Source organism: Haemaphysalis longicornis, unplaced genomic scaffold, assembly GCF_048455015.1.
Source record: "Haemaphysalis longicornis isolate Haplotype H1 unplaced genomic scaffold, Haemaphysalis longicornis Haplotype H1 scaffold_3, whole genome shotgun sequence".
Classification (NCBI taxonomy): Eukaryota; Metazoa; Arthropoda; class Arachnida; order Ixodida; family Ixodidae; genus Haemaphysalis; species Haemaphysalis longicornis.
Genome location: NW_027526335.1, coordinates 1,352,323 through 1,377,820, shown reverse-complemented (window position 1 = coordinate 1,377,820; position 25,498 = coordinate 1,352,323). Strand labels below are relative to the sequence as shown.

At 51.7% G+C, this 25,498-nt stretch overlaps 1 protein-coding gene across 8 annotated transcripts in view; it reads right to left on the bottom strand.

The window, feature by feature from the left end:
* Positions 1-25,498, bottom strand: part of LOC144173833 (uncharacterized) — a 268,949-nt gene that overhangs the window by 201,787 nt on the left and 41,664 nt on the right. For 6 of the 8 annotated variants that reach the window (XM_077702098.1, XM_077702101.1, XM_077702095.1 and 3 more), the window contains exons 4-6: positions 11,347-11,499; positions 10,852-10,974; positions 3,957-4,082 (exon numbers count right to left, since the gene is read on the bottom strand). The exons of 1 other annotated variant lie outside the window; for it this stretch is intronic. In XM_077702098.1, coding sequence (XP_077558224.1) covers positions 3,957-4,082; positions 10,852-10,974; positions 11,347-11,499 — 402 coding nt within the window. The remainder of the gene's footprint in view (positions 1-3,956; positions 4,083-10,851; positions 10,975-11,346; positions 11,500-25,498) is intronic. One more of the 8 variants, XM_077702099.1, reaches the window with a different exon arrangement.

Here is a 25,498-nt window from a genome sequence, read left to right as displayed (position 1 = left end):
ACCTGTGCTAGAGAAGTGTGGGGAATTGAGAGAAAACGTTGAGCGTTTACTACACTGGGTAGTAGCCGTTGCCGGTCGATCCCGCTGCTGCCATCCACTGTCGGGACTGGGCCATCTCACCGCAGTCACTACTGTTGCGACTGGCCATCCGAGCGCAGTCACCTGTGCTGCGATGTTTCCTTGCTCCGTCCGCTATAGACGCGGCGCAGAGCAGAGCGATTAAGTTCTCGAGCCGACAAAGAGTTTAAGCAACATTTATATACAGTAAGTACAAGGGTAACAGAAACGTTACATCGCTCGCACAAAGGCGACAGCACGTCTCAACTCAGTGCCTCCGAAAAGTGCCGCGCTCACTCATGATTCCGGGCTGTTTTATACCCCCGGGGGTCCGTTGCAACCGCGAGCGGTTTGAATCGCTCCAATCAGGACTCTCGCCGGGCGAAGTTTGAATCCGATGAATGGAGGCGAAGCGGTTGCGTGAGCCGAGCCGCCACGACGGGGAAAGGGAAGCATGTCGCTGCGTGTCTGCCGCGGGCCCTTCATCCGAGGCCTGATTCGGCCCAGCTCTTGAGAAGGGGAAGGAGAGGCGACTCTCCGGCGCCTTCAAGTTGGGGAACGTCTGCCGCGGGCTGTTGATAGAGGCGCGAATCGGCCCCGCCATCGTGCGTCGCCAGATGAAGCTAATTTGGGCTGGCTGCTGCGGCACAACAGCGGGCTTACGGAGGTCGCGAAGCTCTAATCGCGTACTACTGAATGTGTGCCGTAAACAGCAGTTTCATAGACAGGCCACCTCACCACTTTGCGATGTACGCAAAGCCCCATGAGTGTGCATGGTATCAAGCCCTCAAAGTGAGCTTTGCCGAATTTTCGGGTGGGTCGGTTTCCCAAGGACCACATTTTCGAGGAGTATTGAATATCTGGCCATGCGCGCGACGAAAGCACTCTTCACGTGCCAGCCAAGCACCTGACTTACCGCGCATGCTCCACAACTCGGAGCATAAATGCACAGTGTTCGTTTGCATAATTAATAATCATAGTCATAATCCACACAGTGATATCCAACCCATAAAAAAACACTGACAATTACTATGCTCGCTAATTCAAAATTCGCGCGCAGCCCGAAATGCGATACTCTCCGTCGCGGCGCATATCTGCTGCGTCTCACGAAGTGCTGCGTCTCACAACAAATTACGCCCACCTCTCCTAGCGGGAACCCCGTAGTAGACGGAAATGCATCGTACGCGTTCACGGCACGTTTCACGCGATGGGAGAATCAACCCAACGGAAACGCCGAGGGAAACCCACGATACGTCGCATCTACACAGGGTTCCCGCGAGGGGAGGTGGGCGTAATTTACTTTCTGCTTTCGGTGCCTCGTTCATTCACTCGGTTACGCAGATATAGACGCCACCGCCAAGCCCAGGCACCGGGCGCCAAAGTGCTTAAACTATGTCACTTTTTTAATGTGCATTTGAGGCTTAGCAGATTATAGGTGCTATCAACATCGATCTTCTGTTCTGTGAAAAACATTCACCATAAATACGCAGTCTATCTAGTGGGTTAGTGGGTGGGTGACCTTATGCCAGTAGAATACGCCCCCACTTTCTCCCGTGAAGTTAATGATGCGCTTAGGAGTAGCGGCAGAGTTTTTTTCTGGTATTAGGAGCCGTGTAGAAAAACCTGGGCCGTGTGATAGCATGCAGGTGTGGGCCACGGTTCCAGTTTCATCCTTGAGTTGGCAATACCTGCTTGGTTGCTAAGCAAGTGCACAGTTCTAACAATAAAGGAGCCGAATATTTCGCAAAGTGTTAAATTTGGCTGCGGAATAGAAGGCTGCCTAGATTGTAATCGGAAGTGGCGTAGAGCATAGTCCAAAAACAAGCTGCCAGGCGCGCCAAAACAGGCAGCGGCAACTTCGTCATCTACGCATGACTAAAGGAACGTCGACGCTGAAGTGAGGCCCTCCAAGTTGCTTTGCCCCGCACTGTCGAGAAGGCGCACTTACGTCGTGCCGTGGAGGACACGACCCAAGCGCGGAGAGCGCTCGCATGCAGCGCGTCCACTCTACTTGAAGAAAAGTGAAAGAGAAAGAAAGAGGAACTAACAGGGGAATTTAAATCCGGCGCAGTAAATAAATAAATAAATTACACCAGCTATATATTTATAATGTATGCAAACTATTCTAACGTTAAATAGCTTGGGGGCTTATTTTCGGCAGTATTTGTTTGTTTTTTCAAGCCCTACCAGCCAACCTTCTGTTTCTTGCCATTTTATGCCGTCATAAGTCGGAAGTGCTGCGATGAAGAAAAATGGCCAAAGCACGGCAATGAAAACTGAACCGTGGAGAGTGGTCTTTACTCGTAATAAATTTGCCGCTCAGGTACTACCAACAAAACTCCTTGCACTTGTTGCCTGCACCGTTTTTTACCCCTATGTTGAACGTTCGTTGTGTGCGTGACGCCTCATAACGTTCCCTCGAATTTTGTAACCGGAACACCTCGGCTCAACAACAAAGTTCTTAGCGGTCCTCCTGACGGTTTTAATCAATTCCGAACGGCTTAAACCAGACTCTCCGGCCCTCGTGGAGTTTGTGACGATTCCTTCAGTCTCAGTTCCAGAAGCTTCTAGGCCTCCAATAAGCTCGAAGATTACTTTATGCGAAATGCCCCTTACTTGCATACGATGTTAGGAATAATATGACCATATTATCAGCATGCACAACGGAACGAGGAAAATGGGGATGGAAGAGCATGTAGTTGGATTGAGCGTAAAGAAGATACATGTAAACCATACAGCCACTAAAAAAGCAGCGTTCATTTTGTGCACACCCTCGGCCATGAATGTTTCAGTTGCACTTCAAAAAATTGTAATACGTTTGATCAGAAGGTATATCGTCTTTAACCGATATTCGTTTTTCGCAAGTGTTCGAAGCAGCTCTCGCTGCATTTACTGGGGCCTAGGTCTTCTTTATGTCCGTATTTTGTTCGTAACGGAAGGCATCCTCTCTACTTGGACATTTATGTCTGGAAATAAATACAAAATCATACATAGAAGTAGTATTTAGATTTTCACATCTTAAGGACACCGATTGCCAATGAACGCACAGAAGGTTCCTTCTTCTTCTTTGCACTCGCCACGTTATTTGCTTCAATCTGCTGAAGAAACTCCATCTATCAATCTGCTACTTCTTTTTTAAAGCGCAGCTCTTAAGCGCCTACTCCTGTGGTTTCGCGTCGCCGTTGGCCTCGTTGTAACAGAGCGAACAAAGAGGACGCTGGAGACAGACTAGATAGAGTGAGCAAGAAAGCGAAGGAGAAGAGTGTAGCGAAAATGCCGAGGGCGTCTCAAGAGACGTGCTGCCCGGCGGCAACGCGCTGCGAGATAGCGGCAGAGCAGGGCGCGCCGTCAGGCGTTCGCTGATCACGCACTTCCCGAGACGCAGCAGCTACGTGCCCTCGCCGAGAAGACTGCAGTTTGCGGTCGCATCACTACGTCTCGTAATAGTAAGCCAATTTTTTATCGCACTTCCAAACCTTTAGCCTCTCAATCGCGCTCTGCCATTGATGCTTCGTCGAGCTAGTTACCTACTGCTGCTTTTAATTCCGTTTTTTTGGGACTGTAGGCGGGAGACAAGGGAGTCCCAAATGCGTGCTAAAAATGTACGGGACACTGGCACTCCCAATGTAAGATTTGAACGTTTCCCCCAATTGTAACGTCTGGTCCGCTGAGCCTTTGATGCCATGCTCTCTTTTTTGTGCTCATCCAAATAGCGGAGTCAGAGGCAGGCTTTAGAAGTTCGCACAGGGCTGGGTACTTCAGCATGTCAGCCACGCTAAGGTAGTGCGGGGGAGTTAGGCGGCTTGACTCCATAAATGTCAGTACGCTGATGTTGGTCACCTTGCGACATCGCTACAGCGAAGTGTACAGAGCTTTCGCCATCATTCCACGCTACTTACGTATGCAGGTCTTTCCGTCTGCGGCTAAGTCGTAGCCCCAGATGTCGCAGTGACACCTGTAGGAACCCATGGTGTTCTCGCACAGTCGCATGCATCCTCCGTTATCCACGGCGCATTCGTCGATGTCTGTCGAGTTAAATGTTAAAATTCAAACTGGTGTGTTACATGCCGAAACTACGCCTTGGCAGTAAGGCGCGCCAAAGTGGTGGGCTACGCATTAACTTAAATTACCCGGGGGATCCTTAATGTGTACCGAAACATCACCACTGAGAGAGAGAGAGAGAGAGAGAGAGAGAGAGAGAGAGAGAGAGAGAGAGAGAATAAACGTTTATTTAAATCAACAGGGGGGATTGTACTGAAGCTTTAAGGAGGTGTCCTGAGTCTAGGATGCCTTGAGCGCGGGCAGCATCGACAGCCCTTTCAGCCAGCCGAAGCTGGTCGTCCAGTCTGGTGCTCGCCAAGGCGCTCTCCCAAAGCACGACTGTAGAAAGTTGTAGGTTGGGAAGAATCAGGGGGGATTGGTCACACCCTCCGACCATATGGCGTAGCGTTCCGGGTTCTCCGCGAAATCGGCAAAGCGGGGAGTTCTGTCGGTTAAAGAGGTGACGCCATATAGGATGGGGGAATGTATTTGTCTGGAGAGCGCGTAAATGACGGTCGTGCTATCGGGGTAGAGATTTGCTGGGGGGAGAGGGGGGGAGCGAGTGTCTGACGCGGCAGCCTGTAGTGCTGCGTAACCTCGGCGTAAGAAGTTAAGCGCTGCATGCGATCGGGTTCGGCAACCCTGCTCTCGGCGCCCGCTCGGTGGGTCAAGTCTCGAGCGATGGCGTCCGCCGCCTCGTTTCCAGGGATACTGTGATGTGCCGGAGCCCATACAATCCTGATTAGCCTCTTCAGGGGCTGCTGCTGGATGACGCGTAGAGTTGTTCTGTGCAGGCCTCCCTAGCGAAATCCCGACAAGGCTGCTGCGAAATGACCGCTGCATTAGTTTGTACGACGGCGAGGGCAATTGCCACTTCCTCTGCTTGTGTAGTATAGTCGCCGGCAAGCGAGAGGCTGCCACGGTGCTTGTTTTCGACGACTACGGTGGAAACCGTTGCGGACCTACCCGGATAAGACGCCGCGTCCGTATACGCCGTTGTTGGTTGATTGCCATAGATCTTGTGTATGGCTTTTGCTCTGGCTTTCCTCCTTTCGACGTGGTACACGGGGTGCATATTACAGGGCAGGGGGTTTATCGTGATGTTTTTACGGACTTTGTGCGGTAGGTTTCCCATGAGTGCAGGCGGGTGGTCGAGTGGAGCCGAGAGCCTCAGGCGTGAGAAGATCACCCTCCCCGTTGCCGTAACCCCCAGCCTCGCTCTTTGGTTGGTTAGATGAGCTTCAATTAGCTCCTCGACAGTGTTATGAATGCCCAGCCGAAGAAGGCTTTCGGTGGAGGTGGAGACCGCAAGTCCGAGTGCTTGTTTATATGCCATGCGGATCATCGTGTTGACCTTCTGTGTCTCGGTGATGTTCAGCAGAGCGTATGGTAACACGTACGTAATCCTCGACACGACAAAGGCCTGGACGAGCCGAAGCAGGTCCACCTCTCCCATGCCACGGGTTTTCGTGGCGATCCGGCGTATCATGTGCGTCACCTGATCGGTCATTGTCTTGAGTTTGGCAATGAGTAGTGAGTTGGTCTTGTTTGCTTGAAAGGTCATTTCGAGAATCTTCATATGCTGAGATGGAGTGATGGTGTGGCCATCCAACTTGAGGCAGATGGTGGGTGTGCCTGGGACATGTTTCTGGCGTGGCGAAACGACTAGCAACTCCGATTTTCGCGGAGCGCAGCAGAGGCCGCACGACTTCGCATAGTCGCTTACCACATCCACTGCTGCTTGCAAGCAATCCTGCATTGCCCCAACTGACCCCGTGGACGTCCAGAAGGTAATGTCATCCGCGTATTGGCCATGCCTGATCCCCGGGATGTTGTTGAGGAGAGGCGGAAGCCCAACGAGAGCAATGTTAAACAGCAAGGGAGAGAGCACTGCGCCCTGAGGCGTACCGCGACCTCCCAGGTGGAATGGTTTTGTGGAGGTATCACCCATTTTTATGATAGCTTTCCTATCGGAAAAGAAGTCTCTCACGTATCTGTATGTGCGCCTGCCGCATCCAAGTGCGTTAAGGTTCTGCAGAATCTTTAAGTGCCGCACATTGTCAAAAGCACCTTTGAGGTCAAGTCCCAGGATGTCCGTTGGCGCATTGCGGATAGCTGGTATAATGACTTCCTTAAACTGGAGGAGGATATCTTGGGCTGAGAGGTGAGGACGGAACCCCACCATCGTTGTTGGAAATAGGCCCGAGTCTTCAAGATAGGGTTGCAAACGGTTAAGAAATACATTCTCGAGTACCTTGCCGACGCACGACGTGAGGGATATTGGCCTTAAATTCTCAGTAGATAGCTGTTCCCCCGGTTTTGGTATAAAGCGAACCTCCGCAGTTTTCCGTTCCTCTGGTAGTATTCCTTACCGCCACACGTTGTTGAGGTATGCTGTAAGTTCAATTATTGAATTGTCATTGAGTTAATGAGCGCCTTGTTGGTAACCTGGTCAATGCCAGGGGCACTGCGGCGCCCCAGAGCGTGAATGGCCGCGGTTCCCTCATGAATATGGATGTCTTGATCTAGTAACTCGTTGGGTTCACCTGTGTAAGGTGGAAGTGCTTCGTTGGGTTGATCGGGGAAATAGCGGGTCTTTAAGGCAGCAAGGAGTTGCTTGTCTCCACCGGGGAATGCGTAAATTATTCGAGCCATGTTCTTGTGAGACTCCGTCTTACAGGCCACAGGATTAATGAGGTGTCGAAGCAATTTCTATGTCTTGGAAGTGCTGAGCGTGCCCCTCAACCCGTCGCAAAGAGTTAGCCAGTTCTCGCGACTTAACTTGCTGGCGTATTCAGCAGCTTGTTTTGTGAGCTCTGCTATGCGTTTCTTGAGTTTCTTATTGAGACGTTGGCGCTTGCATCGATTCAAGAGGCCTCGCCGGGCTTCCCACATGTGCAGGAGGCGCGCGTCCGTGCTGGGAGTCGAGGAAGAGGTACGAATGTTTTGGGTGTGTAATTTAACTTCCTGGTTCAGATCCTGCATCCATTCTTGCACTGTCAAAATGGTATTCTCAGATCTCTGTCGGCGTTCTTCTCGAAATGTGGACCAATCCGTGAGCTTTGTAGTGTAAGTAGTAGTTTGGTAATCTGTGCCTTGGATGGTAGTCGCAAGAATAGCGTGGTCACTTCCGTGATATTCTTATAAGTTGGTCTAGGAGGCCTGTGGGGTATTTCTGGTAAAGGTCAGGTCACGGTTGTTATCCCTCGCGGTGCTCGTACTCAATCTGGTAGGGCCCCTGGGGTTCGTGAGGATCGTAAGTTCTAGGTCCTCTATGAATTTATACAGCATGTTGCCTCGAGGATTGGAGTAGACGTAGCCCCATAGCTGATAGGCTGCGTTGAAGCCACCGGTGATGAGAAGAGGCTTAGCAGCCGCTTTGGAGGCAACCATCTCCATAACCAGTTTCAGGGTTGCCTGAGTACATCTTGGCCGGCAGTAGATATTCAGATAGAATAGAGGTCGTCGTCTTTTCCGCTTGGGGCCTCTTGGTATGATTTCAAGAAGAATACATATCGGTTCTGCTTATTGGAGAGGGTGCTGTATGGCAGTAAGTTTTTTGTCTACGAGCGTACGGAGGCTCATTCCAATGTCGGTGCTGTATCTGGTGTAACCTCGGAGGTGCGCCCTTGTGTTTGTTTCTTGTATTGCTACAATGTCAGGAGGGTCGGTGGATGAGGCAATACTTTGTGCAAGGGAACCGTACTGGAGTTTGAACCCACGACGATTCCATTGCCAAATTGTGATCGTCGGGTTGTCCAGGTGGCGAGTCTTACATTGCTGAAGTTGGAAAGCCATCTTGGTTACCGTCATTGTAAGGAGGTAGATCTTGTAGCATGTAGAACACTGGATCCTCGGTGGGGACGACTGCTGTCTTCTTGGTGCTTTTGCGCTGCTTGGCCTCGAGCGCAGTTAGTCTTGCCTCTATTTTAACCCATTGATCGGCAAAATTCGCAGAAAACTGCTGGTGATTAGCCTGCGTAGCAAACTGCCCATGCTCCAGCGCAATTATCCTTGCCTCTAGTTTAACGCAGTGATCTGCAAACTGCTGCTGTTGACTATTAGCTTGTGCACCAAACTGCCCTTGGTGGGCTGCTATACGGGAAACGAATTGCTCGAATTGCCGTGCACTTGGGTTTGCATGGCCTCAAATTGTTGCTGAATAGACTTGTTGAAGCGTTTGAATTGCGGTCTTGAAAGTGTCTTCTACCTGTTGTATAGTAGCGTACTGCGAGGGGTGAGCGTTTTGTTCGGATTTAGATATGGCTGTTGCAGCAGCGCCATTCAGTGCAGGGTGAGTCGTGGATTCATCTGGTCGTTTCCTTTTGATCACAGGTGGCGCTTCCACGCTTGTATTAGGTGTCTGGCCTTCTTATCGCATTTCTTCTTTGAATGATGTGAGGTCAGCCCTAATGCGAGTAATTTCTGCCATGAGAGAGGCATTTTCCCCTTTAATCACGGCCAGTTCGTTCTCAGCGCGTAACCTAAGCGCACGCTATAGTGTGAATTGAGGGGATACCGGGGGGTTGCGAGCTCCGGGAGAGACCACCTCGGCCCAGCGCACCTACAGAGTTCCATCCTTGATGCCGCGCCCGGCAGCTGGGGATCGCGCTCTGACTGGTGTACCGCTTCGCGAGGTCGAACTCCGACGCCTGGACCCAGACCGGTTTCTTGAACTGTTCATGCCTCTGGACAAGCTTCTCCTCCTCTCCGGCGACCGTGATTGGTGGCCATCTGGGTGCTGTCCACGTGAACCGGAAAGTTGGGACCTGGCCACCTGGCTTTCCGAGTCGAATCAGCAGTTAGTGAATGCTTGCGGCGGTTGACAGGCGGCAGAAATCTCTTCGGGCACGGCTTAGCGGCCGTTGAGTGCTCGCCAGCGCAGAGAGCGCAGCGTGGCCTACATTCGTGCTCTTACGATGTTAGAGAAACGCCGCATGCCCGACACTTGGGTGTGTCTGGAGGTTGGGGACATACATCCTCCCTGTGTACCGTATGGCTACACTTTCGGCAGTGTGTTATGGTACGTTTGTAGAGGTAGGATCGAAGAGTCTGCCCGTATACATTCACGAAGAATGGGACACGCTTGCCGCAAAAGGTGATCACCATTGCTTGTGATTCTCCAAGGCGCCTGCAAGCCAAGACTTTGAAGCCCGGGGCTTCAATTTCATTCAGAAGCTCATCTGGTGTGGTGTCATGTCGTATTCCATAGAGTACCCCTTTGCATGAATTATCGGGTGCGACCCCGTATGATGCGATGCCGTAAGCTGTTGCATTTAGTGAAGTTTTGGACATCTTGCTAAGTGCGATGGCGATTTTTTTCCGGTGAGGTGCTTAGGGTGACCACGCTTTGCTTTTCGTCTACACGGAGCCAAATGTCAGGCTTCTCATCTGTTATCTGCGCCTCCTGCATCACGGCGACAAGTAGTGTCCTTGGGCTCACCTCGCTGAGTTGTAATCCGCCGCGTGGCCGTATTGAGAGTTTGTAATCATCAGCAGAGAGAGGGGGAAGTCTTGGCTGGCGCACCGTAGGCCGGTTCTGGCGGAGGGTGGGCTTTGTTGGTGTTACGATGAACTGCTGCTGCGGCGTGACAACTTGCGAAGATCTCTGCCGGCGCTTGTTTGCTCGGTTAGTAACGGTGATCCATAGCTGTTCATTCTGCGCCTCGCACCCAAGTGCCGAAGCGTCCTGGTCGGTGTGGCTTTCCATCTCGGTGTGGGTTTCCATCTCGTCATCCTCCGTGGCGTCGGGGGGCCGGGGGGCAATAGGTGCTGGTCGTCGGCGTTTCCGCTCGTTGACTGGCTCTCCATGAGTCCCGGTGCGGTGCCGATGTCTCGGCTCGGCTTTGCTGCTAGTGCTAGCAAAGCGGTCCCCGCCTTGGAAATTCCGATGGGCGTAAGATGCTTAAAAATTCACATACAAGCAAAAGTCCGGTATCAACGTGACCGCCATGATGTTGGAATCACGTTGGTGACATTGGATAAGGTCGCAAAGAAGAAATTTCAGCTGGTTTGGAACTTTAAACTGGAGCTGAAGTAGAACACATCAGCACAGCATGTTGATGATGATGATTCCGACCACTGAGGCGCGTACATTTTTTAGCCTCCATCAGAAAACTAACTACCGTGGCAGGAATAGAACGCGGGTTCCCGTTGTGAGCAGCACACCGGTCTAGCAAGCAAGGGCCACGCACTGATTTATTCACAGAAACAGTGAGCTGCAGGTCGAAGGGAGTGCCTAGTTTGGAAAGGCAATCTAGCACAGCCTCGATCAGTGGGCGGGAAAATTGGCGCTCTGGGAAGGTATGTTGGGCACCCGCCTTAGCGGTGGCTCCGTGGTCAAGGCGTTGTGCGGCTGAGCCCGAAGACGCGGGTTCGATTCCTGGCCGCCGCGGCGGCCGCTTTTCTGAAGGAGGTGAAAAGCAAGAACGCCCGTGTGCACGAGATTTCGGAACACGTCAAGGGGGTGAAAATTAAGCCGAAGCCCTCCACTACGGCGCGCCTCATTGCCTGCGTTGCGTCGGCGTGTGAAACCCTACAATCAATCAATCAATCAATCAATCAATCAATCAATCAATCAATCAATGTGTGTTGGGCTTGAGTGTAAAAGGTAAAGGCAGCAAAACAATCGCTCTGTAAGACAGTGTCCCGTCTTTTTTAGAAACTTTCCGGCCAGTGATTCATGCAGAACAGCGGTGAACGTAGACTACAATCGTAATCTACATCGGAGGTGTTTGTGGGTGTGGCACTCACCGATGCATGATTTTCCGTCTCCCTCATCTTTGTACCCTGTGGCGCACGTACAGCGGTAGCTTCCTGGGGTGTTCACGCATTTATTCGGGCAGATGTGCTTCTGTGTTCCGCATTCGTCGATATCTGTGAATCATTTGAGGCACAGAACTTAAAAGACAGTAATAAGCGTTGCAGTACCAGCCACTGTCAGTTGAAAATGTTGACTGCGCGTGTATTTCTCCATTTGTGGGTTAGTTGGATGTTCGATATCTTGTCAAAAAACTATGAAGCACTTTTTCGTTGACTGTGATACATTATCCAGCCCGTAAAATACGATTGCCTTTGTACTGCGAATACCCAATTCCCTGATCAGTAAGCAATAGGCTCCATGTTGATGTTCCCGAGATCAAGAGAGACAGATGATGGGAGAGAGGTAGGGAGAGGGAAGGAGATAGGTTGCAGTGGCACCTCTCTAGGAGTACCGGTATACATGGTGTTGAAGCCCTTATACATTACCATGGCATCGTGTTTCATTCTGTGTGTAGCCACCATGGCAGTTGCAGAACTTGCCACGCTGGCTGAAGTAACAAATCTGGTCGCATCCACCAAAATCCGTTCCGCAAGGATTGTCCAGTCGTGCGAGGTGGTCGTCGAAGGGGGCTTCGCGACCTGCAATTGACCAGCAAGTTGTCACACCTTCACCTGCCTTTTCATTACACCTCTGTACACCTAGTCTTGTTTTCCCTCAGTTGCTTAAAAACGCCTTCCCGGAAAATCTTCGCCGGCTTTGTGTGTTTGCCCGGCTGGAGACAAACAGTAGAATGTTTCTGTTTACGCTGAACGGTTGATTTAAGCAGGTTAACCAGAAACCGACTGCCCCTATGGCAAGATCGCACTAAACGAGTTGCCATGTAAAGACGGCTAAATTCCGACCGCTCGTCAGACCCGACGCATGTAAGTGCGTTTAAAGACGATAATCAGTCATCCCGAAAGTGCCCGTCTGTCTGTCTGTCTGTCTGTCTGTCTGTCTGTCTGTCTGTCTGTCTGTCTGTCTGTCTGTCTGTCTGTCTGTCTGTCTGTCTGTCTGTCTGTCTGTCTGTCTGTCTGTCTGTCTGTCTGTCTGTCCTTACTAGATCTGGTACCGTACTACATACTTGTTCATATAACTGACCAAAAAGAACATTATGCATATTTGAGAGCAAACATCAATACATAACTGGCACTAGCAGCGCTCTTTTAGTTAAAAATGGATCTCTGCTTGATTTTTGCACTATGAATTAAAGAAATTGCCCCCAATCCACGCTGTGAATGTGATTGGAAAGCAAAAAAGCATTGTAGAGTCACACACGTGACTCTACAATGAGTGAAACCAGAGAATCTGCCAGCCGTTACGTGGAATTCGCGGGGGCACAGTCCCGAACGCAACAGCAGCTGCCACGGCTGAGCTGTAGCGGCGGACGCCGCCGCTGCAGCCCGGCCGCGCGTCGGAAGAAAGGAAACGGAGAGGTGATGGTGGTGAAAAACATTTATTAGGACTATGTACAAGTTAGAGATAGGAGCGGCATCAAGGACCGACCCTGTACAAACTCTTTGAGGAGTCCCTAGTCCGGGACCCCTGTAGCTTCCCCGGCGACGCGCGCCCTGGCCACGAGGGCTCTTTGGTTCTGCAAAATCCATCAGCCGAGCAGGGCAGCCTCCCAGCTCTCACAGTAGGGGGAAGGAGACGTGATTGGAGGACCGCCGGGTTAGATGGGCATGCCCACACCATGTGAAAAGTATCCGCAAACGCATGATCACAGTGTGGGCATTCGCCGAAGAAGGCCGGATTGAAAAGCTATAGTATATCCGGGCAAAATACCGTGTTAGTGTATCGGCATAGGAGCCAGCGCTCGCCAGCCTTAGTCAGCATCGGAGCCGGAGGCGGAAAACGGAGCCTGTTCGATTTGTACATCGCTGTGATGTTGCGAAATGAGGTGATCGGATTAGGTTCTGGATCGTCAGGAGGTGGAGGGCTAGGAGGGTCCCGGTAATCAAGCGCGGGGGCTGAGGCATCGGCAGCCTCTTTACCACCAAGTCCTGCGTGAGCTGGAGTCCACATGACGAAACGTGTATTTTGGCGGTCCATATAATAACAGCCCTTGAGGATTCGAGCAGCGCGAATGGTGATGCGAACTTTCGTAAGATTTTGGCACGCACTCCGCGAATCGGTAATAATGATCCGAGATGCGTGGCCCGCTGTGGCGAGAGCTATATGACGACTTCCTCCGCGTGAGTATTGTCCGGGGCTTGAAAAGTGAGCCCTTGAAGAGTCACCTTTTGAGGACTACGGCGGCCGTGTACCACCCGCATGGTGAGGGCCAGACGAGTCCATGTAGAATGTTCCAAGACGGGACCCATAGCGTCATTGCAAGGCTGTAACCCGCGCAGTTCGCCTGCCTTCGTGAGTCCCCCTAGCCATGCTTTGGGGCAGAGGCTGGATATCCAACGCACCACGCCAGTCCTCTGGGATCGTGCTCCGCTCTTCTGCCTGACAGGTGTAGGAGATATGAAGGCGTTGTAAGAGGCACCTCCAAGCGTGCGACTTGGTAAGCCCCAGGTACTGGTTATGGAGATGGGCCTCTTTGAGTTCCCCGTACGTGTTGTTCATGCCCAAATCTGCAAGACGCTGGTTAGACGTCGAGATCTGGAGGTCGAGGACGCGCTTGTATATTTTGTGGAGAATGCCTTCGAGCGTGTGCACATCACACTTACGCAAACGTAGGCAGGGTGTCGAATAGAGGATCCGACTGGTCACGTAAGCGTTGGCAAGGCGCAAAGCATCGCGGCTCCTGAGAACCCCCCGCTTGTTGGAGACGAGCGTCTTTCAAAGGGTGAGACAGCGGAATCTAGCCATGATGATGTGCTAGCTCGGGGCTGCACCACCGCGTGACACAAACGCGGACAACGGAGCAATTGGGCATGCGAGCTTAGTGATTCCCATTTATGCCGATTAAAAGTAGTTAGTTTAGTCAGTTCGAGAATTACGAGAAAGCTTAGGTAACTTTTATTAATCGATATTTAACAGAACCAGTTGCTCCTTTCGCCATTTCTAATACCTCTTAAAACAATCGAATTTGTATTCACCAATTTAGTAAATTGAGTCCCATTCGCGGCAAGCAGTGCGCAAAAGGTAGCGTTTCTCTAGCTGCCAGATGTCTGCATGTGGTCTTTACATTTTGTTTTCCCGCCCTGCAAACCAATCCTTAACATATCTTTGCCGTACGACCACTTAATTCTGTCGGGTCTGGGTTACCCAGTAGGTGCTGTCGAACAAATTAATCAAGCCCTCCAAAGGAAGCGCGCAGTGGACGCGAAGCTGCGCCAAAACAGGCCCAAAACAACCGTCGCTAAAGCACACGACAAAGCCGTACCACCGAGGCGCCCGACGGCGAGCAGGCACCTCCGCGCGGGGGGGACGCTGGGTAATTTTGCCGCCCCATCTACAGTGTGCTCCGTGAGCGAATCCCTCGTCCCCTCCCCCCCGCCTCCGCCGCCGCCTTCGCCGCGTTGGCAGTTTATTGTATCGCACGCCGCGAAAGAACCGTTGGCTGGTAAAGGTAGAAAGTGACACGTCATCATCATCATCACAAACAATCAAGAAATCATCATCATCGGGATTTTGCTGAGTGGAATAAAACCGGCTTTCATCTTGCCATGTCGTTCATGGCTGGTGCTCTCAGTATTATTCACTCGGAAGCGATATAGCAGTGGCGATGAGGATCGCGCTTGCGCTAGGCGAGTATTCCCGCGCAGGATTGAGTGCCGGGCGGCCACCGGAATTCACCGACGAAGAAGGTACGTGGCCTACGTACCGGGTTCGCCTGGAAGCTTTCTTCGAAGCTCGTAGCATCGAGGAGCCGACGAAGAAGCGAGCACTGCTCATAGCTTCGCTAACGAACAGTGCAGTGCGAGTGGTGCAAGCACGATGTCACCCGAAAAAGGTCAGTGAGCTCAGCTACGAGGAAGTGGTCGGGCATTTGGGGGAGCACTACGCTCCGCAAGTGAACGAGATCGCTGCCAGTTATGCTTTCTTCAGGCGTTCGCAACAAGAAGGTGAAAGTGCTCAGGATTTCATTGCGGAAATTTGGCGGCTAGCAGAGAAGTGTAACTTCGGAACTTCACTGGAGCGCATGTTAAGAGACCGAATTGTTTGCGGTGTGCGGGATGAAGACGTAAGGAGAAATTTATTGACTCAACGAAAGCTAACACTGGAGCAGGCTGAAGACTGTTGTATCAGCACAAGAAGCGGCTGAGAACACTAAACGCATGCAATATGCAGAGTCCGATGCGGTACATCTTGCCCGACAAACGGCCCATCCATAGAAGTCACGCCCTAAACAAGAGAAGCGTCACACTTGTGGAAGGTGTGGTGGCGAATCGCATTCAGAGGACGAATGCAAACACCGTCGCGCGGAGTGTCACCGGTGCGGCAAACGAGGGCATCTACGCCGGATGTGCGGACAATGGCGACAGGGCTCGTATGCAATGACATGGGAAGCGCACACAGACTCGGACGAAAATGAAGTCCGGCACACGATAGCAGCGATTCTTCACCAAGAAGCCAGCATCCGCTAAGTTAAGCCAATTTACAAGGAGATTACCTGGAATAACGTCCCCCTTAGAATGTTGGTGGAATCACCCGTAAGTGTAATTCCCGAAACGGTCTTCCGGAAGTACAAGGCAGGTGGCCACCATTACGGAACACGCAGCTACGGTTCTCTTGTCTCTTGGGGGAACTTCCAGTCGTCGGACAAATTACTATGACCGCTGCGTGTGATGGGAAAGATGTGGCTGGCACAGTCATAGTAGTTGGCAGCTCCGGGCCATCCTTGTGCGGTAGAGATACAATCAAGGCGATCAATGAAGTGGGCGCGGCAATGTTGTCTAATATGATCGCGAGCCTGCAACCGGTCGAAGTAAGAGCCGCCGGAACGAAACTACAAGAGTGGCTCAACGAGTACGCCGACGTGTTCGCTCCGGAGCTAGGCCTCTGCAATGAACCACCGGTGTCATTTCAGCTGAAAGAAAACGCGTGTCCACGGTTTTGCAAATCCCGCATGGTACCCTACTCCTTGATGGATAACATGTCGGACGCGCTAGACCAACTGGTTGCCCAAGATGTCCTGGCACCTGTGAAAACCACCGAATGGGTGACACCAGTGGTACCCTTCGTAAAGGGCGATGGTTTCATTCGAGTGTGCGCAGACTTTCGCATGACAGTAAACGCAGCAACGCTGATGGAACGTTACCCGTTGCATCGAGTGGATGACATGTTTTCCAAGCTAAACGGAGGAGATGCCTTCACGACCCTGGACTTCGGCAAGCTTACAACGAATTACCGTTGGATGAAGAAACCAAGAAGATGACAGTTCTCAACACACACAAGGGCCTGTTTTGTTTTAACCGACTGCCTTTTGGCGTAAGTTCTGCTCTGGCCATATTCGAAAGGCGCATGGATGGGCTTCTGGGCGATATTCCTGGCGTGCAAGTATACCTGGATGACATTATCATCGCGGAGAAAAGAAATGACTTATCTAGGCTAAAACAGGTCCTACAGCGACTGCGGTAGTACGGTCTCCGACTTCACAAAGGGAAGTGCAAGTTCTGGCAAGAGGAAGTCACTTTCCTAGGTCATCGTGTCGATGCTAAAGGCCTGCGGCCAAAGGATGACAACATGAAAGCTGTCATCGAAGCCCCAGCACCCACTTCGGTGAGTGAGCTGAAAGCCTTCCTGGGACTCGTAATCTATTGCGGCAAATTTCTGCCAAATATTTCCGCCGTGAGGCCCCGCTATATGCCCTCTTAGCTAAAGGGACCATGTGGCAGTGGGAGCGGGAACAAGGGAGAGCGTTCTAAACTGATAAGTAGGCAATTCCTTGCTCACTTCGACCCTGATAAGCCACTACGGCTCGAGTGTGATGCGTCACCTGTAGGCATTGGGGCTGTTTTGTCGCACCGTGTCAACGGTGTTGACTACCCGATCGGATTCCGGTCCCGGACACTTACAAAGGCCGAGCGAAATGACTCCCAGTTGGAAAAAGAAGCGCTCGCTCTTGTCTTCGGCGTGGCGCGGTTTAAGGACTACTTGTATGGACACCAATTTGTGTTAGTAACAGACCATAAACATCTCACTGGGCTGTTCAACCCACGTAAGGTGATTCCACCGAAGGCTGCAGCGAGAATCCAACGTTGGGCCTTATTTCTGGGAAATTGTGACTACACATTGCAGTATCGCAAGGGCAGTGAACATTCTAATGCCGACGCCGTCAGCCGTCTGCCACTGCCGGTCATGAAGCCGCGGGACGACTGCCCCGACGCATGCATTTCGTATACCCAAGGTCTGGAGGAAACGGCGATATGAGCTCGCGACGTGGCACAACTGACTCCTCCGGCAGGTCAAAAAGTGGATTGCAGAGGGGTGGCCGCCTTCGCTACCACAGGGTGACGAGCAACTCCGTCCGTACTCTAACCGGAGAACAGAGCTTACCGCAAGCGACAATTTCGTGTATTGGGGACACCACATTGTTCCTCCCATGGCTGTGGCAAAACGCATGTTGCGTCTGCTGCATGAGACACACCCCGGAATGACATCCATGAAAAGCATGACCCGAACCCTGTTTTGGTACCCAGGTCTGGATAGTGACATGGAACGGCTCGTCAAATCATGCTGTACATGTGCGCAGGCCTCGGCGATGCCACCAGGCCAGATACCTTTGGCGTGGCCGGACACCGGCGAAAGATGCATGGAGCCGACTACATGCAGACTTTGCCGGTCCGATAGACGGCCAGATGGTATTGGTTGTGGTGGACGCCAAAACAAAATGGGTGGAAGCAGTTCCTATGAACGTTGCCACAGCGCAATCAACGGTTGCTGCACTAAGGTCAATGTTTGCACGTTTTGGCCTTCCAAAACGGTTGTTTCAGACAACGGACCGCAGCGCTGTCTTTCGCGAGTTTATGGCACAAAACAGCGTGCAACATCTCACAACTGCCCCGTATCATCCACAGACCAACGGATTAGTTGAAAGAGCAGTGCGTACCCTCAAAGAAGGGCTAAAGAAAAACCCTGGAATGGACCTGAAAACACGAATATCTCGGTTTCTGTTCCGATATCGCCGAACGCCTATCAAGGATGGCAAGTAACCTGCGGAGCTGTTACTGGGATATCAGAGAAGAACCAACATGGACAGCATCACACCGGACAAGGACCGTGCAGAAATCTAACCGAGAGCGAGAAAGACTCAATTTAATGCCGGCAACCCCGTCTGGATGCGAAGTTTTGGGTCAGGTCGACGGGGGATTCCCGGAGTTGTGCACAGTCACCAGGGCTCCCGGATGGTTCGGTTGACTCGGGGCAGGGACTTCAGCGACAGCATCTGGACCACTTGAGAAGTCGGGCTGAGGAACAAGACTTTCGCTCGGGAAACGTTAACAAGCGGGAACCCGCCGCCGAGAGTACCCCGTCCTCATCGCAGAACGCTTCGACCTCATCTCCCGGTACTATGACCTCATTGCACGATAGCGTGGAAGCAGCCGAGGCGGGAGCTCACCCGCCAACTTTGCGAAAATCGACAAGGCTCCGACGGCCCCCTGACCGCTACGGCCTTTCCTCTGAACGCTTTAGCTATTAAGGGGGAAGAGATGATACGTCATCATCATCATCAACAACAATCACGGAATCATCATGATCGGGATTTTGCTGAGTGGAATAAAACCGGCTTCGGTCTTGCCATGTCGTTCGTGGCTGGTGCTCTCAGTATTATTCGCTCGGAAGCGATATAGCATAAAGCTTTCCTTTAAAAATTCCCTCCTATAAGGTGAGTGGAAAGCAACGCTTTAAACTACAGCGCGACACAAGCGTAGACACCGAAACAATTCGACATGTGAGTTTTGTGATTCCCATTTATACGGACTTAAGCTAGTTTAGTAAGTTTCAGGATTGCGAGAAAGTACAGGAAACTTTTATGATCGCTATTAATCATAACCAGTTGCTCCTTTCGCCTTTTGTAATACCTGTTAAAACAACCGAATTGGTGTTAACGAATTCAGAAAAGGAGTCACATTCGTGGCAAGCAGTGCGCAAAAGGTATAGCGTTTATCTAGCTACCAGATGTGGTCTCTACCTTTTGTTTTTTTTCCCGCGCTAGAAACCAGTGTTTAAAGACTGGTCCAGTCTCTAAAGACTGGACTAGAGCCATGAAGACAAAACACAAGTTTGGTTGGTTCAAAAGATTGCCTAGTGAGAATCATACTGACACCTCTTTTAACGTAAACTTCGCTCAAATGAGCTGTATGATTAGGAAAAAAGTGAGACGCCATGCGACCCACTCGGTCATTTCCTGCAACTGAACCTATGATGTCATACCAGCCAGCTCTGCGATTGGCGAAGGCCGGCAAAAGAAAACGCAAATTAGGCAGAGCTTATAAGCTTTCCGAACGGGCTATTTGCGCTTAAATTTAGGCCACATTCTTTTTAAAGCCGTAAGAAAGGTGAGACCGATAGTGGAAGTTACGAAAGCACACGTAAACATAGAAGTCCCGATGCGTACTGCTGTTGGTACTGCGCGAGACTGCGGGGCTTTGGGGTAGTTTTAGACGACATCTGCAATTGACACAAGCAACGGTGTATTACATGACCATATATGTCAAGCGAGCACTCTGCTTCACTAAACGATTATTTTCTCCTGAACAAAAACAAGCCAGGATCAAATGCGGTCAAAAACAAACAGGAGGCAGAAAACGGCTTGATTATGATGATGATGATTGCTATTGGTTTCCCCTTTGTAGTGGGGTGATGAGATGTCATCTTAGCAAAAAGGACTAAGATACCCATGTCTTTTTTTCTCTTGGTTTAATACTAGTGCTGCTCAGGGCAGGCTCAAAAGCCTATTAGGCACAAAATACTTTTTTTCTGTTACAGGTGGTAACTGTCCTAGGCAATATTCCCCTTTCTGCTTTTCGTCCACCAGCATTCTAATCTTCTTTTCATCGCCTCGCCTCGGCTTGCAACGGTATGGTGGCGCCATCTAGGTTCACTAACGGTAAACAAGTCTTTCAATCGGCTGCAGAGCGGTCGGTTTCTGTGATGTCATTGCAGACCTCGAAAACACGATTTAATGAGAAAATCGAAATTTTAACGTAAGTTGATTAATTTCTCAGTGAACAAAACATCGTTTGCATCTGGAAAAGCGCTGGGGACACTACAAGACACGAAATCTTTCAAATAAAAAATTCCCCCGCATTTCCCCGAGGGGGAGAATGTGAAAGTGCGAATGCACGGTTGTCGGCCCGCTTGCGGCGCTTGCGCTCGGCCCCCGCAGCCCACCGCCTCGCCGCCTTCTCTTCCATCTCTTCCATCGGGTTTGTACTATCACGTGTACACCACGCAGTTATCAAGCCGCTATAACGCCGCTGAGTCGCCAACGCACGCCGCTGACGACGTAGTTTGAATGCGTTAAAGATATAAGGCGCGTTACTCACGCTCATATCAGCGTGGCGTCCGTGGCTTAGTCGGTAGCGCGTCGCGCTGCGGCCGCGAAGTCCTCGGATCGAAACCTGGCGCCGGATGCTGTTTCTTTTTTAAATATAGAGGAGCATTGCGGACGCCGACGCCGACGCCGCCGCCGCCGCCGCCGGCGGTGGATGGTTTGGGGTCGCTTATAAAGTGCATTCGCACTTAAAAAAACTTGTATTTTGTTTTCATGGCTCCTTTAACGTATCTTTGCCGCACGACAACTTAACTCCGTCGGGTCCCAGGTTACCCAGGAGGTGCTGTGGAACAAGTTAATGAGGCCGTGCGAAGGAAGCGCGCAGTGGACACGAAGTTGTGCCAGAATAGGCCCAAAGCAACCGTAACTAAAGTAGACGACAAAGCCGTCGCGCCGACGCGTGCCCCCCGGTGTGAGCAGGCACCTGCGCGAAGAACGCTGGTGTGGAGTTAGGGCACCTCACTTAATTAATTAATACCGCCAGGCAACTAGGTATCGTTCTGTGGGCATAGCGTGCTTACCTGTATTGTGTTTGTGTTCCCTCCGGCCGAGCTGACTTGGGAGCGAGGGGAGTGGGGACAAACCGTGGAAGCTTCTATTTTGTTCGCCGCGCTTTTGTGTTCACCCGACGAGCGAGCCCGGAGAGGGCTTATACAAATGTGTCGGTCACCCCACAATAGTTAAAAGCGATGCAAGCTTTTGAAGAAGGCTTTCCTCTAGTTCATTTGGGAAACCAGCGGAGGGGGATCGTTGACATTTTAACGACCGCTATGCGGACGGGAGCTGAAAGTCAGTCAAGGGTAGAGTTCCTGTATATAGCTCCCGCAGGGAGCTAAGAGTTGCGCGACCGACCATCTTTGTTATCCGGATTGCTGCGGGAAAGCCGACCGTCGCGAGTGAAAGAGCCTCGCCGCCACGCTTCCGACGGCGGCCGACGCGCGGTGGGGGCGCTTCGGTCGGCGGCGCCTTACGGCGGCTACGCTGGATTCCTGCGGTGCCGCCCGCGTCGGCTTCTCTGCGAGGCATGGATAACCGGAGCGTCTGGGGAAAGTGTCAGGGGGAGGGCGCTCCTTTGTGGCGACGCACGAGACATATGCGATAAGTGCCTTTTGGGTCTTTGCGGATGCTGTTTGAGATGTTGCTTTCTGATGCAGCGTCCGCCTGGTGTCATTGCTAGGCGATGCTGCTGCGCTAGACGCCTGTCGGAGCTGAGGTCGGCGAGGGTGTTCAAGGCAGACTCTGTGTAGAGGTACAGGGTGGGAGTCGTCTCTGCTGGAAGACCAAGTGCTATTTTTATGCCCCACCTGTTCAAAACCTCGCGATTTTTAGCCTGGGTCTCGATAGGGCAGAAGTACGTTAGGACGTACAGTATACTAGATTGAATGAGTCCTCGGTGTAGGCGAAGGAGCGTCCTGGTAGAACAGCCCCACTCATTGCCTGCGCATTGAATGAGTATGTCGAGAAGTCGTACGCAGGTACCTTGCAGTGCGCCAACTTGAATTTGGTTGCGTAGGCTTGCGTCGACTATGAGGCCGCCTAATATGCGGGCTTTCAAAACTCTGTGCCCAGCTTGGCCACGAAGGCGGCGTCGGATGTCCGGCGGTCCCCGCATACGTGCACGTAGCGCTTAAGTTGTTCTTTCTGGTGAGAGTTCGGGACCCCGTGGCGTATAATCTCCCCTTCTCTGTTTTCGCGCGGCGCCGTCAGGATGCTGTGGTATTGACCGCACCCGCCGCGGTGGCTCAGTGGCTAAGGCGTTGCGCTGCTGAGCAGGAGGTCGCGGGTTCGATTCCCGGCCGCGGCGGCCGCTTTTCTGATGGAGGCGAAAAGCAAAAACGCCCGTGTGTACGAGATTTCGGCGCACGTTAAAGATCCCCAGGTGGTCAAAATTAATCCGGAGCCCTCCACTACGGCGCGCCTCATCGCCTTCGTTGCGTCGGCGCGTTAAACCCTACAATCAATCAATCAATGGTATTGACCGCGAGGGGCACTACTGGAGGGGCTGCCGCTGCGGTCGTTTTTACGTCACTTGCAGCATCCCCGCTCCTATGTTGCCGCGTAGTTGGCTTGCAGCGCGTGAAACTTCGTTCAGGACGCGCTTTCGAAGTGTAATTCCGTGTTACTTTGTGCGTGAAGCTTAGTTTCGCTTTATATGGACTTTATAACCGTATCAACCGTGGTAGTCTGCCCGCAGACAACTTTAGCATAGTGGTGTATGCGACTGTATGCGACCGAACCCGGGGTAAGCGCAAGCTGCGGCTCGGTTCCCGGATCAACATTGTGGCTACGAGGGTCGCCGAGCTAAATTTCTAGGTTTCGCTCGTCATTCGCAAGAAATGGATAAAGCAGGAAAAAATGAAGGGTTTACTGCTCGCAGAAACGCTCCGCACACGCGCGCGCTGTGCCTGCCCCCGCGACCCACATAGCGGCCCCGACCGACGCATGGTACGGCAGCAACACCTTGTCGCCGTTTTTTAAAATCACACCGACCACCGAAAAGAAGTCCCACATTCGTGAAAGCGGATGTCAGTAGTGTCATCAGCTGGATTTTGAAAGCGATGCTCAAATATCTGCCGCGATCGACGCCGACCGGCCACGAAGGTCTGTCCCGGCCTCGGCGGCACGTTCACGCGCGGTGCGGCGAGCGGCCGAAGGAGGCTGGTACCTGCGCGCAAGGATCGGAAGATTCCGTGGCAGGTATTTTCATCACCTATCTCTTAAATGAAAATCACCGGGATAGAACGTTTCATATGCGAGAAAGGTGGTGACATTGTCGTGAAAAGTTGTGTTAGTGACTGCCATTCGCAACTGTAACTACATGGTGATGAAATATCTGCCGCGACGCTAAGCCTAAACCTAAGCCTAAGCATCCTAAGCCGGATGCAAACTGTTGGAGAAGGACCTGCTCTAAAACTCGTCGTGCCCGAGCAAGTTGCGTTTGGGTCCCCCTGAATTCTTGGGGGCCCCAACGCTTGGTTCCCCTATTCTAAAACTCCCTATTACCACAAATCATTACACCACGACATGTTTCGCCTCTACACAGCCTCGCCTTTTGTGAGCAGTTTGAGTTCTTGACCTTGATGCTAGAGAAAGGCGGAGGCTCATTATAAACAGACAAAAGCCCGCGTTGAAATTATAAATTCCCACGTTGAGGTACTAACATAGGCATGCCTAAACCCGCTCGAAAGCATTGAAAAATCGCGTTCATATCATTCATACATTGCGTACAAGTTGTCGCCGAAAGTAGACATATCAGCCGCGCAGAATACGGCAGTGATCGCTAACCAAATCAGGGCATAACATGCAAAAAACATTGGAGGGGAATTAGACACTGCTTGAGCCAAACTGCCGATCGTACCAGCACTTTCAAGCACGTGCGACGAAGCAACCCGTTCACCGTTCTCGCGTAGTCATCCATGTATACCAAGCAATGCGCGCAGTACGCGCGGTGAGTTCACAACTCAGCGGCACGTTTCCGTCGCTGTTGCAAGGTCTATTTTCGTTGCACACGTATTCTCGTACATGTCAAGTTGCAAGTAACTCATAATGAATTCAACGCGCACTTCTCTCGGCATCAATTGCATCGCCCTTGGCGTTAGCTGGCTGTGCACGAGCTGTGGCTCGCCATGGCTACCTAGACGCGGCGGTGTCGCTGCGAACAAGCGAGCGCTGATTACTTGCCCGGATTACTCAGCCCGTGACCACTTTTTGCGTTACTTGCATAAAAAGCACGCGGAGGGGACAGACGATGGCCACAACAAAAAGCACGCGGTCGCATAAGCACAGGAAATGTGTTCTTGTAGACGACAACACAACCCGGCGTGTTATAAGTGACGTCACTTGTAGGTGGCGCCACAGTATGTTCTCGAGGGCACAAGGGAAGTTGCCACTGCACCTCATCACCGCTGCTAGCGGTTCCCCCGCGCGCGGCGCGAAGTGCGCCTTACTGCGAGTATTTTAAACATGACGCGAGTCGTCCCAGTGGTTTCTCAGACTTAATCTGCTTGTCAATTACTGCAGCGACTACAAACTACGAGAAAAAAAACTGTGGTTGATTCCTCTGTGATAGGAATCAGCAAAACACGAAAGTGAAATGTGCAGCGAAATCTGCAGCTGAGCATGATTTGCGGGTCGGCGGCTGAATTGTGGGTGTGCTTGGCGAGCGACGTCCTGCTGTCGGGTCTCTTCGGCAAAGGTGTGCTGGCCTCATTTCCCTGACGGATATGACGTCAGTGAAATCTTGGGGTATCGCAGCATAAAAAAACTTTCGTGTTAAAATATAAAACCCGAAAACAAACAACCCTAAGTATGACGTACTCTTCCTTGCAAGAAGACCCTGTGTGCAGGGGTGCACCCTGTACAGGCTGCTTGCTTCGTTGTAATGGCGTCACTTCCGTGACGGATATGACGTCAGCGAAATCTTTGTGTATCCGCGAATAAAACACTTTCGTGTTAAAAAAGCAGGCGCTGTCAAGCATTGTGTGCAATCTCCTTTCAAGACGCGCCCCCGAGCTGACATCCGGGCCGTCGCTTCGGCGGAGTGACACACTGCATGAGCTGTACGCGTCGAGCTTCGCAATGGCTGCGCCGCCTGCCGCCGCTTCTCCGCGGCATATACGGCATTACGGGATGATCACGGGCGGCCTGATAGGGGCTCATTCAATGTTGTGCTTCTCTTTCGCTTATTTTCGTCCTCGCGGACCCTAAAGATCTTGTTATGGTCCGGTCTATAAGCAAATAGTACGTGTAGGGCACTTTAAAAGAAAAAAAAATCTGTTGCGGCTTGATAGAGTGATGGAACGTCAACTATCGCGAGACGCGTTTCTGCGCGCTTCCTGACCGCTCTTACGAGCGTCCTCCACGGCGGCAGCATAGCACCCTGGCCCTCCCCGGATGCGGCAGGCACAAGTGAATTCTATGTGGCCTCGTTTAGACGTGGCCTCGTTTTGTAGCCTCGTTTTGCAGCGCGGGCAACGAATGCGGATTAGGGTTGTGTATATACGTCGTAGAAAAATCTGTCTCGGGGATGTGATCATCTCAACGCTTGACAACCACTTGTGCATTTATAATATAAGCCGCCCAAAAATTCTGAGCAAAGTGCAAGGCTCTGCGTTGTTAAATATGTTCACACTCACGCCTTA